Source organism: Carettochelys insculpta, chromosome 7 (genome assembly GCF_033958435.1).
Source record: "Carettochelys insculpta isolate YL-2023 chromosome 7, ASM3395843v1, whole genome shotgun sequence".
NCBI classification, from domain to species: Eukaryota; Metazoa; Chordata; order Testudines; family Carettochelyidae; genus Carettochelys; species Carettochelys insculpta.
Genome location: NC_134143.1, coordinates 74,447,634 through 74,465,049, shown reverse-complemented (window position 1 = coordinate 74,465,049; position 17,416 = coordinate 74,447,634). Strand labels below are relative to the sequence as shown.

Here is a 17,416-nt window from a genome sequence, read left to right as displayed (position 1 = left end):
CAGTTGTCCAGCTCAATGTCTACTTCTCTGAGGTCTCTCTTGCAGACATCTTTGTAGCGCAACTGGGGGCGTCCGGGAGGTCCTTTGCCAGAGGCTAGCTCACCATACAGGATGTCTTTTGGAATCCTTCCATCATTCATCTGTGGACGTGGCTAAGCCAGCGGAGCCGACACTGCCTGAGGAGGGTGTGCATGGTTGGGATTCCAGCTTGCTCGAGGATGGCGGTGTTGGTCACTCTGTCCTTCCATGATATTCCAAGGATGCGCCTGAGGCAGCGCAAGTGAAAGACGTTCAGCCTCTTTTCCTGGCGGGCATACATTGACCTGACCAAGGCCTTTGACTTGGTCAGCAGGGATGGTCTGTTCGAACTGCTCCACAAGATAGGCTGTCCTCCACAGTTACTCAAGATGATCCAGTCGTTCCACGAAAACATGAGAGGAACCATCCAATATGACAGCGCTTTATCGGATGCTTTCAGAATCAGGAGCGGCGTCAAACAAGGATGCGTGCTTGCTCCAACATTGTTCGGGATCTTCTTCGCACTCCTCCTGAAGCATGCCTTTGGATCTTCAACAGAGGGCATCTTGCTGCACACAAGATCTGATGGGAAACTGTTTAACCTTGCAAGGCTGAAAGCTAAGTCTAAGGTGCGGGAAGTCCTCATCAGAGACATGCTGTTCTCAGATGATGCTGCTGTAGTGTCTCACACAGAAGACCAGCTTCAAAAACTGCTGGATCAGTTCTGCAAAGCGTGCAAGGACTTTGGGCTTACCATCAGCCTAAAGAAGACAAACGTACTCGGTCAGGATGTTGCTGAATCCCCATCAATCAGCATTGACAACTATACGTTAGAGGTCGTCCACGAGTTCGTTTACCTCGGGTCCACCATCACTGACACTCTGTCGTTGGACACTGAGCTAAATAGGAGGATCGGAAAAGCGGCCACAACTCTGTCCAGACTCAGCAAGAGAGTGTGGAATCACAACAAGCTGTACACTCACACCAAAATGCAAGTCTACAGAGCCTGCATCCTCAGCACCCTCCTTTATGGCAGCGAGACTTGGACCCTGTATGCCCGCTTCCGTTTCACGGGTGGGTAAACCGAGGCATGGTTTATGTGTGGCATCACACATCTTCACTCCAATTTCACAGGGGCCCACTGATGTGTGGCATGGGGATTGTGCTGCGTGGCAAGCCTGTGGCAGAGCTGAGAGTTGAACCAGGACCTGTGCATTAACGGCAGGACTCTGCTTCCCCAGAGCAGGGCAGCTGGGAGGGCTGGAGCCGCGGCAGAGCCCACCCGAGGGAGCCAACGCCACTGCCCCTGCTATGGGGTCTGCCTAGCCAGGGTCGAGGCAAGGGGAGGCTGCCACAGAGAGAACTCGCCCACTGGGATCAGGCTGTGGCTGCCCACCCCTTCACTGTGTCTCCCCAGAGCTGCAGGTAGGTGGTGCTTCTGTGTGTCCCCCCCCCAAATTAGTGTGCAAATGCCTGCCAGCCTGCTGGGGCGGGGCATAGCACACCCGCCACACCCAGGCAGGGGTGCTGTGACACACACACATACACCACTCCCTGGCCTGCTGGGTGCTGTGACCCTCTCACACAAGCTCACCTGGCTGCTTCGAAGCCCGGCTCCCCTGCCAAGGCTCTGCTGGTGCATTTGCACCTGCCTGTGTCCATTCCTTCCTGCCTGTCTGCTCCTGGGGCACCCGTTCCTTGCCTTCCCTGGCCCCCCGTCCACACCAGGGCACCCATTCCTTGCCCTCCCCAGCCCCCCTGCCCACACCAGGGCACCCATCCCTTGCCCCTGGGTTTTACTAGAGCAGCACCTCACCCTGCTTGGTGCCACCCTCTGCAGGCCAGGCATGCTGACGGGCTGGGTCTCTTGCCCCGTACAGAAATGGCACTGCCTGCAGCCCCAGCAGTCACTTCTCCCTGCTGCCTGGAGAGCAGCTACTTTTGGCCACTGCTAACCCAGGCCAGACTTGACTGCTTGTTCTGGAGAGCCCCATGATCTGCCCGTGGCTTCTGTCTTCCAAGGGAGACATCAGAGCAGCCAGACCGGATCAGGCCAAAGGTCCGTCTCTCCCTGGATCCCGTCTACCCACAGTGGCCGTTGCCAGGTGCCCCTGAGGGAATTAACCGAACAGGGAATCACCCATTGATCCGTTACCAGCTGCTGGCATACGGAGGCTGGGGCACCCTCAGGGCGACCTGTCAGCTGTTGCACTGAACAGGACAGCACGGGGTCTTTTCAGGGGGAAAAGGCAAACCGCCACCTTTATTGTAATACGCAAATAGCCATCAATACGATCGGTGCCCCGGGATCCCTGTGCAAGATGCCTGCCATTATAGCATCCTCTCTCCTATGCATATTGACACCAGCTAGCCGGCTCATGCATATGCATAATCCGGAAGAGCAATCTTATGAATATGCATTTTGACATCTGTAGCACCTTCTTCTGCGTAAATATTGAGTCTGGTCTGGTCTGATGGTGGTCTGAAGAAGGGGGTCTGTGCCACGAAGGCTCATCACGTAATACATTATTCTGTTAGCCTTTAAAGCGCTACTGGGCTGCTTTTTTGTTTTTATCCTGGCTAATGTCATTGATGGACCTGTAGCTCTTTTGAACCTTGTTAAAGCTCTGGCCTGCACAGCATGCTCTGGCAGGGAGTTCCACAGGTTGACAGAATTGTATGAAGAAATACTTCCTTTTCTTTCTTTCTTTAAACCTGATACCTGTTCATTTCATTGGGTGACCCCTGTTCATTTGTTATGGAAGGAATAAATAACTTTCTTACTTGCTTTCTCCACATCAGTTTTTATAGACCTTTGTCATACCCCACTTAATCATCTCTTTTCCAAGCTGAACTGTCCCAGTTTTATTCATCTCTCCTTCTATGGCAGCTGTTTCCGTTCCCCTAACCATTTTGGTTGCCCTTTTCTGGACCTTTTTCAATGCCAGTGTATCTTTTTGAGATGGGACGACCACATCTGCACACAGTATTCAAGGCAAAATGCTATTTTCTGGCTGGTTATCCGTTGCTTGTTAACAAAAGTCACAAAGTTCTGTTCTCTCTTTAGACTGTGTGATGGAGTGGTGGTGGAGGGGTGTGTGTGTGAGTCAGGCTGGATGTGTGTGTGTGTGACAGGCGGAGCCGCTCCCAGCAGCTAAGGATGACCCTCTGGGGCTGTAACCTAGGCTGGCAGGTAACACCTCTGCCCTGAACACAGAGCAGGGAGGAGCTGAGCGGGGTTTGAATTGGAGGCGGCAGTTACGAGCTGGGGGAGAGAGAGAGTGGGGACCAGCCAGCCTGGCGAGGAGGGAAGCTACACCCCAGAGGGGCACCCCTCAGGCTCCTCTCCCCAGGACGGGTTGGAATGACTGTCTCTGCCGGCTGTACTGACACCTCTGTGCTGAGCTGGGCTCTGTCGCCTAATAAACTCCTTATTCTACCTGCTGAGCGAGAGTCCCTCCTGGCTGCAGCCGGGGTGTAGCGCCTGGGAACCCTGAACCCCATCACAGCCTGCCACTGCACATCGGGTGGACGTTTCTGAGAACTATCTGGGGTACCTTTGTATGTATTGCTGAGATTCCAACACGCATCACTTCGTGTTTAGCAACACTGAATTTCATCCACCGCTTTGCTGCCCCTTTGACCCTGCCGCGAGGTCCCTTGGTAGCTCTTTGCAGCCTGCTTTGGACTTACCTGTCTGGAGCAGCTCTGGATTATTTGCCAGTTTTGCCTCGATGCTGTTCATCTCTCTTCCGCTGCTGTCCCTGGGCCCCCTCGTCTTCCTTTCCCATGGACACAGCGCTCAGCCATGGGCCTTGGGCTCCTCCTTCCGTCTGTGGCCTGGGATGATTTTGTCTCCTCTCCCCTTCCAATGGCCCAGCACGCGCTGCCTTGTCTTGCCTGCAATGCAGATGGGTGAGGAATCGGCCAGCGGGAGGAGCAGTCTGAGGTGCATTGGCACAAACAGCACCAAGAGCCAGGACTCCTGGGCAGGAGCCATGCCAGTTCCAGCTGTAGCTCTCTGCAGGGTCTGGCCTGGGATCCCCCAGCAAGCTTGAGAGAGTGCATGGGGGAGTTCTTGAGTCTGCAGAGCGGGAGCCCTGTGCCATGTGGGTGAGCAGGACTGAGCATGGGGGAGGTGAGAGCAGAGGTGGGGTTAGGGGGAGCAGAGCATGGAGCTGGGGCTGGGAGCATGGGGCTGGGAGCGAGGAACTGGAGCTAGAAGCCTTGTGCCAGGATGGGAGAGCAGAGCTTGGAGCAGGGAGCCGGGGGTAGGGGCTGTCATATTGGTTGTGATATGTCTTTTCAGCTCATTATTGCAACCACCGTCCTATGTTAGCACCAAATCACGTAGCAGTCGGGCTGGGGGAGCTCTGGAGAGCTGACAGCTCACTGGTGAGGGTTATACTACTTGGGTGCCTGTGTCAATTTTGTATTTAAAGTTCTGAGCCTTGGCTCTGCACTAGAATTTCAGATACCAGCTCAGGCAGCGTGCCCGGGAAGGGCTGCTCAGGGCGCTCGGCCCAGCGAGGAACATTCAACGGACAACGCGGCCTGGGAGGCACCAGCTGCACCGAAGGGACTTTCCTGCAAACCCTCCCTCTGGGGTGAGGGCCCTGGCGCCTGCCTGCAGAGACACGAGCCAGGCATGGACAGGGGACCGGCCCAGGTGGCTCTGACCTCCAGCTGGCAGCTGCGCTCTCAGGCAGCGAGCGATGGGATTCTTCCCCGCGGCCCAGGGTACAGAGGGCCCTGGAGGTCCTGCCGCTCTGTCTCCAATCCGCCTTCTCCCCTGGAGGAGCGTCGCTAGAAGTGAAGCTCTGAAGAAGGACTGGACGGCCCGTCCCCGCTGGGGGTGAGCTCCAGGGACTCGACTTCAGCCAGCGGATTATTGCAACTCTGCCACATGCCTGAACCACGACCCATCCAGCTGGTGTATTTGATTCCCTTAATTTTTGTAGGGTAATCTTAACACTCCCCTTTGCTTCCCTTTTGCAACCAGCCCTTTAGATTGTAGATTCTGAAGGACTGGCCCAGCGTGCTGCTTGGGTAAGATTCTAAGTTATAAACTGACCTGGGAACGTGGGATCAGAAGAACCTTTTTATTTGGTGAGGTTGGTTTTCAGAACCTCTCGTCCATACAAGGAGTGGTGCTGGTTGTGGCACAGGAGAACAAGTGTCAGAGGGAATCGCTTGTGTGACTTCTTGCTGGCCAGGACACTGAACAGAAGTGACTAGTTTGTGCCTTATGCTGCAGGATTCCCAGTCAGGGGCTGTAAGCAGCACTGTGTCTGCGGGACTGGCCCTGAATAGATGCTCTCAGGAGCGTTCCCCTGGGTGACAGGGGCACAGAGTTGTTTATGGGGATGTGAGCATGCACCCAGGCCCGGCAACAGCAGTTTTGGGTCCCATGGCAGAACAGCCTGTGGGCCCCTGTCATGGAGTGTGGGGGTCCCCAAGCCCTGCACCCCTTCTGCAGGCAGGAGTGACTTACTCAGCAGGGAGAGCAGAGCATTGATTAGGTGACAGGGACATAGTATCGTACAGAGGTGTCAGTGCAGCAACCAGAAACCGTTCAACCATTCTGGGGAGAGGAGGTCCTGAGGGGGCCCCCCAGCCTGGACCTTGGCCCCACTTTGTCTCTCTCCCCCAGCCCAGGCTAACACCTTCCAACTCCCAGTTCCAAGTCAAACTGGCCAAGCCTCATCTACCCGCTTTGTCCTGTTTCCCAGGGAACAAAGGTGTCACCTCTGAGCTCATGTTACCAGATGTGCTGGTGCTGCCTAGTGAAACTTGGAGAAACTGCAGGGAGCGGGAAAACACATGGCAGCTACCGGGGGATGAAATCCCCCCGCCTTCCTCACGTCTCCCCCCTTCCAGACCGAGCTGAGCGGGGTCACTTAGCCACTGACTGGGGAAGTTCGGGGCCCTCCCTGCATGACAGGGCAACGGCTGTGATATTGTTGTTCCCCCGGACGTGGGCCACCTCCAGGCTGTGGTCCTGCAGGAGCAGGTTCCACCGCAGGAGCTTGGCGTTGGCTCCTTCCATGTGATGCAGCCATGTCAGGGGTGGGCTTTGGCCTCACCCAGTCTGGTGCCACCACACGGGGCTGGGCCAGCGTCACATCCGCGCCCACATCTCAGAACTCCGTGACCTTTCTCCCATCCACCTGCCGGGGTGTGAGGCACTTGCTCCTCAGAAGCAGCCCTGCACCCGCGACCAGTGCATCTGGGCCCCCAGAGGAGCTTGCCTGGGATCCACCTCCTCCCAAGATGAGAGCAAACTGCCAGCCCCTCCTGCCTGGGCAGCTGGCCCTGCCTGCAGCTGGGAGCCTACGCAGTTACCCCCACAAGGCCTCTCTGTGCTCAGCCTGTCTGGGAACTTGGGGCACTGGGCCTGCTGATGGCCCTTCTGCTCACAGTAGTACCAGATCAGGTCCTGTTGGTTGGTCTCCCCCTTCGGCCTCTGGTCCATCCTCCACGCTCTCAAGTCCGGTGGGCAATGGCTGGTTAAGAAGTGGGACTTCTGTCTCGTCTGACAGTCCTTTGCCGGGACGTTAAGTGAATCCGCCTGGGTTTCTTGGGCTCTTTTGAAACTGGGGCTGCCCACTGGAGCTGCTGCGGCGTTTCCTCGGGGCGGGCTGAGCAACAGCAAGACAAACCCGGTGAGAACGCGGCAGGTGTCTGTCTGCCCTGCCTGAGAGCCGCACACGTGGGAGAGTCAGGTGGGCTTGTGTGCCTGAGGGGGTGGACGACGCTCATTCTCAGGCTAGCTGTGCTCTGCCAGGGTACTGCCGAGGCTGCTGGGGAAGTGTCTTGTGTGTGCCCTGCGAATGGCAGCACCTCACCCCAGAGCCCCCAGCGGAGCTGGCACAGGGATGGGCTGTACCCCCGGGCCTGCCTTGGCGGCAGTGAGGGCAGCAGCTACAGGCACAGGGCAGGCGCTGGCCGTGGCCGGGAGGAGGGGGGCTGAAGGGCCCCTGCCTGTGAGGTGAGAGCAATGCAGAGCCAGGGGCAGCTGGGCGCTTCGTCGTGCAGCCCCCCAAAGGGCTCCAGCTGCCTTGGCATGCACACGCTGTGGGCGCCTTAGCGGGGCCCAATTCCTGGGGCCGGGCTTTGGCCTCGGGCCCTTCTGCGTCCTAGCAGCAGCCTGCTGCGGGCCTGATGCTGCCCTGGGCCTTCTCTGGGCAATGGCAGGGGGCAGCGAAACCCCTCTAGTCCCCACCCCTCGTCTTGCTGGAGTCTGGGAGCAGTGCTGGGGCAGGGCAGGGCAGGGCGGGCCAGGAGCAGCAGCCCCCTCGTGCCAGGCTGAGCCCATGTGCAGCTCGTGATGCTGGCCCAGCCGGGGAGCGGGCCCTTTGCCAGGCAGCCCCAGGGGATGGCAGGGGGTTGTGCCAGAAGACTGGGAGACTGGGGTGGGACGCAACAGCTGACGTCGCCCCGTGCACGCTGCCCACCGGTCAGCTGCACTCTCCTCTCTCACGCCCCTCCTCGTGCATCCACCCTTGCACACACAGCCACCCCGTGCACGCTGCCCACCGGTCAGCTGCACTCTCCTCTCTCACGCCCCTCCTCGTGCATCCACCCTTGCACACACAGCCACCCCGTGCACGCTGCCCACCGGTCAGCTGCACTCTCCTCTCTCACGCCCCTCCTCGTGCATCCACCCTTGCACACACAGCCACCCCGTGCACGCTGCCCACTGGTCAGCTCCACTCTCCTCTCTCACGCCCCTCCTCGTGCATTCACCCTTGCACACACAGCCACCCTGTGCACACTGCCCACCGGTCAGCTCTACTCTCCTCTCTCACGCCCCTCCTCGTGCATCCACCCTTGCACACACAGCCACCCCGTGCACACTGCCCCCGGTCAGCTCCACTCTCACTCTCCTTTCTCACAGCGAGGGGGGCTGTGGCTGCAGGGCTGGTGAGTGGGGTGCAGGGGCGAAGGTGAGCATCTCCATGTTGTCTGGTTCTTGTGTCTGGCAGAGGAGGGTCAGGGGGCCAGTGGCCAGAACTGCTCAGGCTGGGGAAGAGCTATTGGCCCCTTCCTGCTCCATAGGGCTGAGCCAGGGTCCCTTGCCCTTCAAGGTGGCTGGGTTAGGGTCTGCTCCAGGCCGTGGTAGGGTGAAAGGCTGACAGCCGAGACGAGGAAGGGTCGGGTTCAGTTCCCCATTAGCAGGGCTTTTTTGTGCCAGTACTGAACACTGGCACGCCAGCCATGGGACTGGCTGGGGCGGGGGGCAGAAACCGGCTGAGTACTGGCTCCTCCTTATTTTACGAAAAAGGCCCTGCCCGTTAGTGTGCAGAACTCCCTGTGGCAGGGAGCTACGGGGCCGGTTTCCAGAAAGCACCAGTCGTTTTGGTGACTGGTAAGTGCATGGCCCATGGGAAGTCGGGGGAGATGCAGAAGGGCCACAAACATGCCAGTCCCAGAGTGGGAGTCAGCCCCTTACTGGGCGCAAAACTGTCCCAGGGACTGGATATTGCATCTGAAACCATCCTCTGGAGCAGCTGGTGCCAGCCCTGTGCCAGCGGATGCTGGGCTGATGGCCTGTAGCAGATTCAGTCCTGGGCCTGGCAACACCTAGCTATGGAGATCAGAGTTGGCACAGGTGCCCTATGTGCAGGGAGGGAAGGCAGCAGGAGGACAGAGCTGGCACCTGGGCACCAGCTCCACTGCCTACTTTGGCTGCCACGGGGGGTGGGGGTTAGCTCAAACTCCCCTCCTGCCCACGCCTGCACATCTGGGCGAGGAGAGGGCTAGCCTGGCCTGGTGCAAGCAGAGGAAGTGGTTCAGCAGTGGCAGGGAAGGGCGAGCAGTGAAATAGCCCTGTGCAGGCCCCAGGTCCTCCCACTTCCTGTGTGAGAGTCTCTGGTAGCAGCTGGGCCCAGGGCCATGGCCTGGCAGTGCTAGGCATGTGACCCAGGGCCCCAGTTTATCCCAGTGGAGGCAGTTGCAGAGGGTGAGAGCCTTGCACCAGGCGCTGCCCTGGGGCTGGCAGCAGGGAGCAGAGCCCTGCTGGCTGCCCCCCTTAGCGGGGCGGGGGCTACAGGGCTCAGCAATACTTGGGAGACACTGAGGCAGCCCCAGTCGTGGTGCTGAGAATTGCCACAGGCCTACAACATTCTCCCCAGTGGCTGCCTTCCCCATGGCTGTCTGTCCTCTCCCCTTAGCGCATCTGTCTGCCTGTCCTCTGCCTGCTCCTGCATCCGTCTGCTCAGGGAGATGGACCCAGGGCTTCCATGGGGCTCCCTGCTTGGCTCCTATCAGGTTCCTGCTGCGCTGGGGAGCAATCCCAAAGCTGGTTTCCATGCCACTGGACTGCTGTGGGTACTGTGGTCTAGGGGCCAGGATAGGGCCTGGGGGGCAGCCCCCATCTGGAAAGCCAAAGCTGCATCTTGGAGCTCCCCGGGATGGCACTTCTCTCTTAGGCCCCATTTCCCACCCTGGGGTGCTGCACCCAGGCTTCCCAGTGGGGTGCAGGGACCCGGGCCGGGCTCTGACCTGGGCGCAGGGACCCAGCTGGCTGGGTGGAGGTGGCCTTTGGAAGGCTGGGGAGCTACTCTGGTAGGGCAGCCAGGGCCAGTGAGCCCCTGGGGAACAAAAAGCAGAGCGGGATCCCCAGGGCCTTCTCTGCTGCCCGGCCCCCCACCTCTGTGCCCGGCTCTCGGGTCCTGCTACCCCCGCAGCAGGGTGCAGCCCCCGGTGGCCGCCGCCCCCTCTAGCCGGCTCAGGTTACAGCCGGCAAATCTGGGCCGGGGAGCCCCGAGCTTCAGTGGGGCCCAGCCCCCGCGTGGGCTCAGTTCGGTCCAGGCCCCGGGGGGGGTCGGTTAAGCCCCCTCCCCCCGCCGGGGTGGGCTGCCCACGCCAGACAGCCCCGGGGTCCTCGCCGCCCGTGCGTGGGGGCTGGCGAGCGGCCGGGGGGGGGGGGGGCCGGGGGAGGGAAGTGCGCGCGCGCGCACGCACGCATGCACGCGGCGCGCGCACACATACACGGCCACGCGTTCACACACAGCGGGTCGTGCGCACGCACATGCGCGGCCCCCCGCGCGCGCGCACCCACCCGCCAGCCGCACGTAGCGCACACACGCAGTGCCCGGCCCCAGGCGCGCCCGCACGCGCCCGCACTAACTCACACGCACGCACGCGCACGTGCTCTCACTCACACGCACGCACACGCGCGCGCGCAGCTGCACAATCACCATGTCCGAGCGCTCAGCGCTGGGCTGGTTTTTTCCGCGCTGCGTCACGCGCCCGTGAGTGCCCGGGGCGGCGCGTGGGGCCCGGCCGGCCGGGCATGTGAAGATGTCAGTGGGGTGCGCCTGCCCCGGTGAGTGGCTGCGGCGCGGGGCGCGCTGGGGGGCTGGGCTGCGCGCCGAGTAGGGGGCGCGGGCCCACGGGCGCTGGTTGTATCGAGTGGGCCGGGGCGGGGGTGCCCCCTGCACGGCCTGGTGCGGGGCTCTGGCACTGACGGGCGTGGGGTGGGGGTGCCCCCCTGAACAGCCTGGTGCAGGACTCTGGCACTGTCGGCAGTGGGGCGGGGGTGCCCCCCTGCACAGCCTGGTGCGGGGCTTTGGTACTGACGGGCGTGGGGCGGGGGTGCCCCCCTGAACAGCCTGGTGCGGGGCTTTGGTACTGACGGGCGTGGGGCGGGGGTGCCCCCCTGCACAGCCTGGTGCGGGGCTTTGGTACTGACGGGCGTGGGGCGGGGGTGCCCCCTGAACAGCCTGGTGCGGGGCTCTGGCACTGTCGGCAGTGGGGCGGGGGTGCCCCCCTGCACAGCCTGGTGCGGGGCTTTGGTACTGACGGGCGTGGGGCGGGGGTGCCCCCTGAACAGCCTGGTGCGGGGTTCTGGCACTGACGGGGGTGGGGCGGGGGTGCCCCCTGCACGGCCTGGTGCGGGGCTCTGGCACTGACGGGGGTGGGGCGGGGGTGCCCCCTGAACAGCCTGGTGAGGGGCTCTGGCACTGACAGGCCTGCTGCAGGACTCTGGCACTGTCGGCAGTGGGGCGGGGGTGCCCCCCTGCACGGCCTGGTGCAGGACTCTGGCACTGTCGGCAGTGGGGCGGGGGTGCCCCCCTGAACAGCCTGGTGAGGGGCTCTGGCACTGACGGGCGTGGGGCGGGGGTGCCCCCTGAACAGCCTGGTGAGGGGCTCTGGCACTGAGAGGCATGGGGCGGGGAGCTCTGGCACTGATGGGAGTGGGGCGGGGGTGCTCCCTGCACGGCCTGGTGCGGGGCTCTGGCACTGACGGTCCTGGCAGAGTTTGTCCCGGGGCAGAGCTGGGGACACCCACCAGCTCTGAGCCGGACAGGAACTGGTTGTAACTCCCTGGCTGTTTGGGGTCTGGCCAGAGCCCCGGCAGTCCCTGGAATGGCTCAGAGGGGCTGCCCGGCTAGGGCCAGGGCACAGCCTGTGGGCAGGGGGCCTCTGGCTGAGTGTGTGGGGAGAAGTGTGATGAAGTGACAAGTCCTCAGCCTTGTCCCAGCCAGGCTCTGGCCCCCCCTTTTCCAGCTGAGGAGTCTGGCCTGCAGGGAAGGTGCCCAGCCAAAGCGGGGCTCCATGCACAGAGCAGCTCTCCTACCAGCTGGCCTTGGTGCCCCCCAGACGTGTGCCGGGGAAGGCCCGGCCTTGGGGCGTGGGAGGAGTCTCTGGAGATGTGGGCAGTGCTGGGGCAGGTGAGTGGGGTGCTGGGGAGCCAGTGAGGTGTTGATCCTTCCCTCTTCCTCCCTTTGCCCAGCTGGCTGGGTGGGCCAGGCCAGGCCAGGTCAGGCTGGGCTGTGGCTGTTTGCCAACCTGCAGGGCAGAGGAGGCTTGGGGAGAGGGCGCTCTTTGGGGTCTGGCTGGTGGAACAAGCGGGAAGCAGCTGGGTGGGGGGGAGATGGGGCGTGGGCTGGTGGCCGGTGGTGGGAGTGGTGTGGGATAGATCTGGGACAGTCCCCTTCTCCCCTAAGCCCAGCATGCCCCAGCCACCGGGTGGGGAGCGCTTCCCGGCATGGGGCGGCAGTCGGTGGCCCCAGGCCTGCGTGAAACCCGTCTGAGGAGCCTTTGGCAGGGCTCTGTGGCTGGCTGTGGGGCTCAGCCCTTCCCAGGGCTGCCCTTCCCCTGCCTGTGGAGGCCCCAGCAGGGGCTGTCGGTGCGGCCTGGGGGCGTGGGCGGTCCCTGCTCTCTTACAGGTTCCTTGTGTGACCTTGAGCATGGTGCCGTCTCGTGCCTCAGTTTCCCCACCTGTGCAGGGGACTGGCAGGCCTGCGCTGCCTTGCGGGGAGGGTGAGGGTAGCACCTCTCCCCTCGTCGGGGGCCCGGGCACCTCTGCAGTGGGGGGGGGGCAGCTGAGTCCCCGGGGGCCGGGGGGGGGGGCGTGTGCGCCCATGCGACTGCCTGGGGCAGCTGGAGCCAGGCAGGGCCCACAAGGGGGCGCACTTGGGGGGTGCCAGAGCCCTGGCACAGCCCCCACCCCCACCCCCACCCCACCAGGGCGCTGTGCCATCCCGGTGCCCGGCTCCCCCGGGTGGGGGTGGGGGGGGGTCTGTGCCGCCCGCCCCAGCTGCCCCTCCCCCGCTGGCTCCAGGCGGCCCCTCCCCCCAGCTCAGTGGAAGCTGCCAGAGCCGGAGCCCTGCTTCCTCGAGCAGAAAGTCACGTGAGCCTCCCTGCCAGCCCGCCAGCCTTAAAGGGCCAGCCCCCCCCCGGGCACCCCCTCGCCCCCCGGGCAGCGCCCGCCGCGCCCCTGCTGCAGCCTGCAGGGCCGTGCCCTGGGCAGCGTGGGGCTGGCGGGGCCGTACGCGCGCGGGAGCTGGGCATGGCCCGCCGCCCCCGGCCATGCAGCGCCCCATGGGGTCCCCGCGCCCGGGCTGCCAGAGCCCCGCCAGCCGTGCCCTGAGCCGGGAGGGCAACCGTGGCGAGTGGTGCCCCATGTGCCACTCCCCGTCTCCCCCCCCCAGCAGCCAGCCGCGCCCCCCACCCCGCCCCGCCCCGCCCCGCCTGGGCTGTTTATGGGAACAGAGAACAAACAACCTCTGCCTCTGGCCGCCTGCCAGCCACCAGCCTTTAACGAGCCGCTGGGGCGGCGGTGCTAGCGGGAAGGAGCCTCCGGCTGGGGGGGGCGGGTCTCTGCCGCGCCGCTGCCCCCGAGGAGCCTCCCCTGCGTTGCACCCCACGCGTCGCCGGGCGTAAGAAAGGGAGAGTGGGGGCAGCCCCCCCGCCCCGCGGGTGAGGTCTGCTCCAGAGCCGCCTCGCTTTGCTCTGCCCCCTCCCGTGGTGGGATGGCACAGGTGGGGCAGCACGAGGGTCATAGACCCTCTACAGCTAACGGGGGTGGGGATTCTCCTGAGGCAGGGGAGGCTGCTTTGTGGAGCAGGGGCATCAGAGCTGTGTGCCTGCTGGGGCTGGGGCTCTCCTGCTGCTGGCCCGTTTCTTGCAGTGGGGTGAGGGTGTCCCCTGCCGCCTGGCGTGGGAGGGGAACTTGGCCTGAGAGGCGGCACTGCCCCCCCCCCCGCCGTCTTGTTTGCATTCCTGCCCTGCCTGGGGCCCTGCTCGGTGCTGACCGCGGATCTGTGCCTGTGCGGGGGGGGGCTCTCAGCTGCCAGGAGCGCTGAGCCCTGACCCTGGGGGCGGCAGTTTCCATAGCGCTGGCAGGGTTTGTCCCATGGTAACTGAGTCACAGGGCTGGGGGGGCAGCGCTCAGCTCCCCTCTGCACCTCTCTGGGGGGCCAGGATCTCCCTTGGCTGCCAGGAGGCGGGGAGCAGTGTTGGCCTCCATTTGCAGAGGGGAAGTGACTTGTCCGGGGTTTTGTGGGGGCGGGGGGAAGTAGCGGAGCCGGGGGAGAACCCAGGTGTTCTGGCTGGGGGGGGCTTGTGCTCTAACCACTAAACCATCTTTCCTCTGCACTTGGCGCTCCTCGGTTAGCCAGTACCAGTTACACTCAGCGTGTTCCTCAGCATCTCGTCTGACCTCCTCCTCCTACCACGGCAAACCAGAAGCGGGGGTGTCTCTGAGGGAGGGGAGCTGGGGCAGTTTGGGGGAGCAGGAGGGTGTCCCTGAGGAAGGGGAGCTGGGGCGGTTTGGGGGAGCTGGGGGATGTCCCCAAGGGGGGGAGAGCTGGGGGGCGTCCCCGAGGGGGGGAGAACTGGGGCGGTTTCGGGGAGTTGGGGGTGTCCCCGAGGGGGGGGAGCTGGGGCCGTTTGGGGGAGCTGGGGGGTGTCCCCGAGGGGGGGAGCTGGGGCGGTTTCGGGGAGCTGGGGGGTGTCCCGAGGGAGGGGAGCTGGGGCGGTTTGGGGGAGCTGGGGGGCGTCCCCGAGGGGGGGGAGCTGGGGCGGTTTCGGGGAGCTGGGGGGCGTCCCCGAGGGGGGGGAGCTGGGGCGGTTTCGGGGAGCTGGGGGCGTCCCCGAGGGGGGGGAGCTGGGGCGGTTTCGGGGAGCTGGGGGGCGTCCCCGAGGGGGGGGAGCTGGGGCGGTTTCGGGGAGCTGGGGGGTGTCCCCGAGGGAGGGGAGCTGGGGCCGTTTGGGGGAGCTGGGGGGTGTCCCCGAGGGAGGGGAGCTGGGGCCGTTTGGGGGAGCTGGGGGGTGTCCCGAGGGAGGGGAGAGTTGGGGCGGTTTGGGGGAGCTGGGGGGTGTCCCCGAGGGGGGGGAGCTGGGGTGGTTTGGGGGAGCTGGGGGGCGTCCCCGAGGAGGGGAGCTGGGGCCGTTTGGGGGAGCTGGGGGGCGTCCCTGAGGGAGGGGAGCTGGGGCGGTTTGGGGGAGCTGGGGGGCGCCCCTGAGGGGGGAGAGCTGGGGCGGTTTCGGGGAGCTGGGGCCGTTGGGGGAGCTGGGGGGTGTCCACAAGGCGGGGGAGCTGGGGCGGTTTGGGGGAGCTGGGGGGCATCCCCGAGGGGGGGAGAGCTGGGGCGGTTTGGGGGCCCAGGGGGCACTTGTGCATCATTCCCATGGGGTCTGGGGCTGAGAGGAGTACCTGCCGCAGGGTTCAGCTCCCGTCCAGGGCCTGCTCCCCGTGGGGCTGAGCTCCCGGTGGGTGCAGTGAGCTGCAGCACTCAGCCCGGATGGCCTGTGGGGCGCCTGTGGGGCAGCGGCCCTGAGCGTAGCCATGGGACTGTGCTGGGGACCCTGTGGGTGGTGCGGGACGGCCGGTTCGGTTCGAGGTCTAAACGCTGGGCTAACCTGGCCCACCCTCCCTGCACCGAGGGGCTTCCCCTGATCCTGGGCCTGGCGGTGGTGGGGCCAGGCCCTGCTTGTCCAGCACCCTGTGCCAGCACCATGGAGCTGCCTCGGCTGGGGGCTGCAGCCAGGCCCGGGGATGGCCCTGCTGTGCAGGAGGAGATCTCAAGAGCGGGGGTGTGTCCCAGCCTCCTGGGCAGAGGTGACCGGTTTCTCCTGGGTGCTGGATCCCAGCCCCAGGGGACTCGCTCCTGCCCAGGCTGCAAGCCAGGGGTGTGGCCGGGCTGGGGGCCCCTGGGCCGTGTGGGGGTGGCAGTGGCAGGCTGGCTGAGCCGTACCGGCCGGCCAGCGAGAGGGCGCCTGCGGAGGAGCGCACTGTGGCCGTGGGGAAGCCGGCTGCAGCCCCACTCCTGCTGGCTCTGGGGAGCTGAAACCCCAGGGTGGGCCAGGTGTGGCTGGGGCTAGGAGCCTGGCGGGGCGGCAGGAGAGGGTGGCTGGGATGGGAGTGGGCCCCCACCTCGCCGGGCCCGGGGGCTCCTTGGATCCCTGCCCTTTGGACGGGGAGGAGGGGAGAGGCGGCTGGGGGCAGAGCTGCAGGGAGCGGAGCCGGGCGGCCGTGCGCCTGTCAGGAGGCCGGGGCGTGACGGGGGCGCTGAGCGGGGAGCGGATCGTGGCTGGCTGGGCCGGGCCTCCCGCCTGCATTTCTGCTTCTCCGCAGTCTGCTCTGCAGGTCCAGAAGTGGCGCGCGGCCCCGACCCTCCAGCTGGACGTGCCCACACAGCGCCTCGTGCCCGGCCGAGTCCTGGGGGCCAGCAGCAGGGCTGCGGGAAAGGGCTCCTGGGCTGGGCTGAGCCCGACCTCGCGCTCCCGGGCTCCGGGCAGGTGCAGTGTGCTGTGCGGGGAGGGGCGGGTGCCTTCCCTCTGCTGAGAGGTGCCGTCCTGCGCCCCGCGGTGTCCCTGCAGGTGGCAGAAGCAGCTGCTGCGATTCCCTCCCTGGAGCGCCAGCGTGGCGCTGAGCCGCCTGAGCCCGGGGGCTGGCGGTAGGAAGGCGAAGGCGAAGGCTGGCTGGGCCGCGCCGCCGCTCCCCTGAACGGGCGGTCCTGGTCAGCTCCTGCTGACCCACAGCTGGCCGTTGGGCAGTGCCAGCGCCGGGCTGGCGGCGCGCTTCGGCTGCCCCAGCCCGAGAGGGCGCCCCCCTGAGGGCATGGCTCTGGCAGGAGCGCATGGCCGTGGGGCTCCCCGGGGCTGCGAGCCGGGGGGCGGGGGGGGTGGGCAGTGCATGCACACGGCCAGGTGTCTGCGCTGGGAGCTGGGGAGGGTGCAGGGCTGGGTGGCCGCCTGCGGGGTCCCTGGAGCTACGTCCCGGCAGCAGGGGGGCTCAGCAGGCATTCTCAGAGCAGGTCGGGGACTCTCCACGCCGGCCCCTGCCGGAGACATGCACACCCCGCTGCGGCTACGGTGGGACAGGGCCCGGTCCTGCTCCGACATGCAGCCCCTGCCCGCTGACTCAGCGTCAGGGCTAGTCCATGGGGTCCGAGGCCCTCGGTGGCCCTGGGGCACCCGCCGGCGCATGCGCTGGGGGGTGGCGGCGGCGGCAGGAGAGCGTTAGAGGGTCCCTTCCCGCCTGCCCGGTGCAAGGAGAGGGCTCTTATCAGCCTGCCTGCAGGGTGCAGCTGCGGCTTCCTGCTGCTGGGGGTGGGAGAGCGGGGTCCTGCCAGCCCAGCTGTGCTGAGCACCACCTGGCAGGCCCAGGGCAGGGACGCAGCCCTGCAGGGCTGGGGAGGGGCCTCGCGGGTGGGTGCCTGGTCAGCCGTAGCTCTTGCCTGCAGGGGTAACAAGTGCATACGGGATGGGCTCTGGCTGTCTGTCCCCCTGTCCCAGCCTGCCTGTGCACACACAGCCGGCCTGACCATGCAATTGTACAAGCCCACCTGCCTGCTCACTCACGCACGTGCCCAGGCCTCCCAGGGTCCCCAACGTGTCTGCTGCTGGCTGCAGGGTCTGTGGTGTGGGTCCCCTGGGAGAAGGCTGGGCTGGGCCCTGTGCTCCCTGTCCCTGAGCCTTTGTGTTTCCAAGCAGGATATGCTGCCCCACTGCCCCCACAGATAACAGCCTGGCCGCTCCTCAGCCTGCAGGGACGGGCTGTGTCCCACAGCCCCCACCCCACCCCGGCTGGGTGCACTGCCAGCAGGCACACCCCTGCAGAAGGACTTGTGGGGAGGGGTCCATGCAAGCCCTGTCATGG

General features: G+C 65.0%; 1 protein-coding gene across 2 annotated transcripts in view; it reads left to right on the top strand.

Annotated features, from left to right (window-relative positions):
- Positions 1–10,167: 10,167 nt before the first annotated feature.
- The window catches only part of LDB1 (LIM domain binding 1), a 45,718-nt gene continuing 38,469 nt past the window's right edge, over positions 10,168–17,416 (top strand). The window contains exon 1 of one of the 2 annotated variants that reach the window (XM_074999319.1): positions 10,168–10,351. In XM_074999319.1, coding sequence (XP_074855420.1) covers positions 10,327–10,351 — 25 coding nt within the window. In that variant the 5' untranslated portion in view covers positions 10,168–10,326. The remainder of the gene's footprint in view (positions 10,352–17,416) is intronic. The other variant, XM_074999318.1, reaches the window with a different exon arrangement.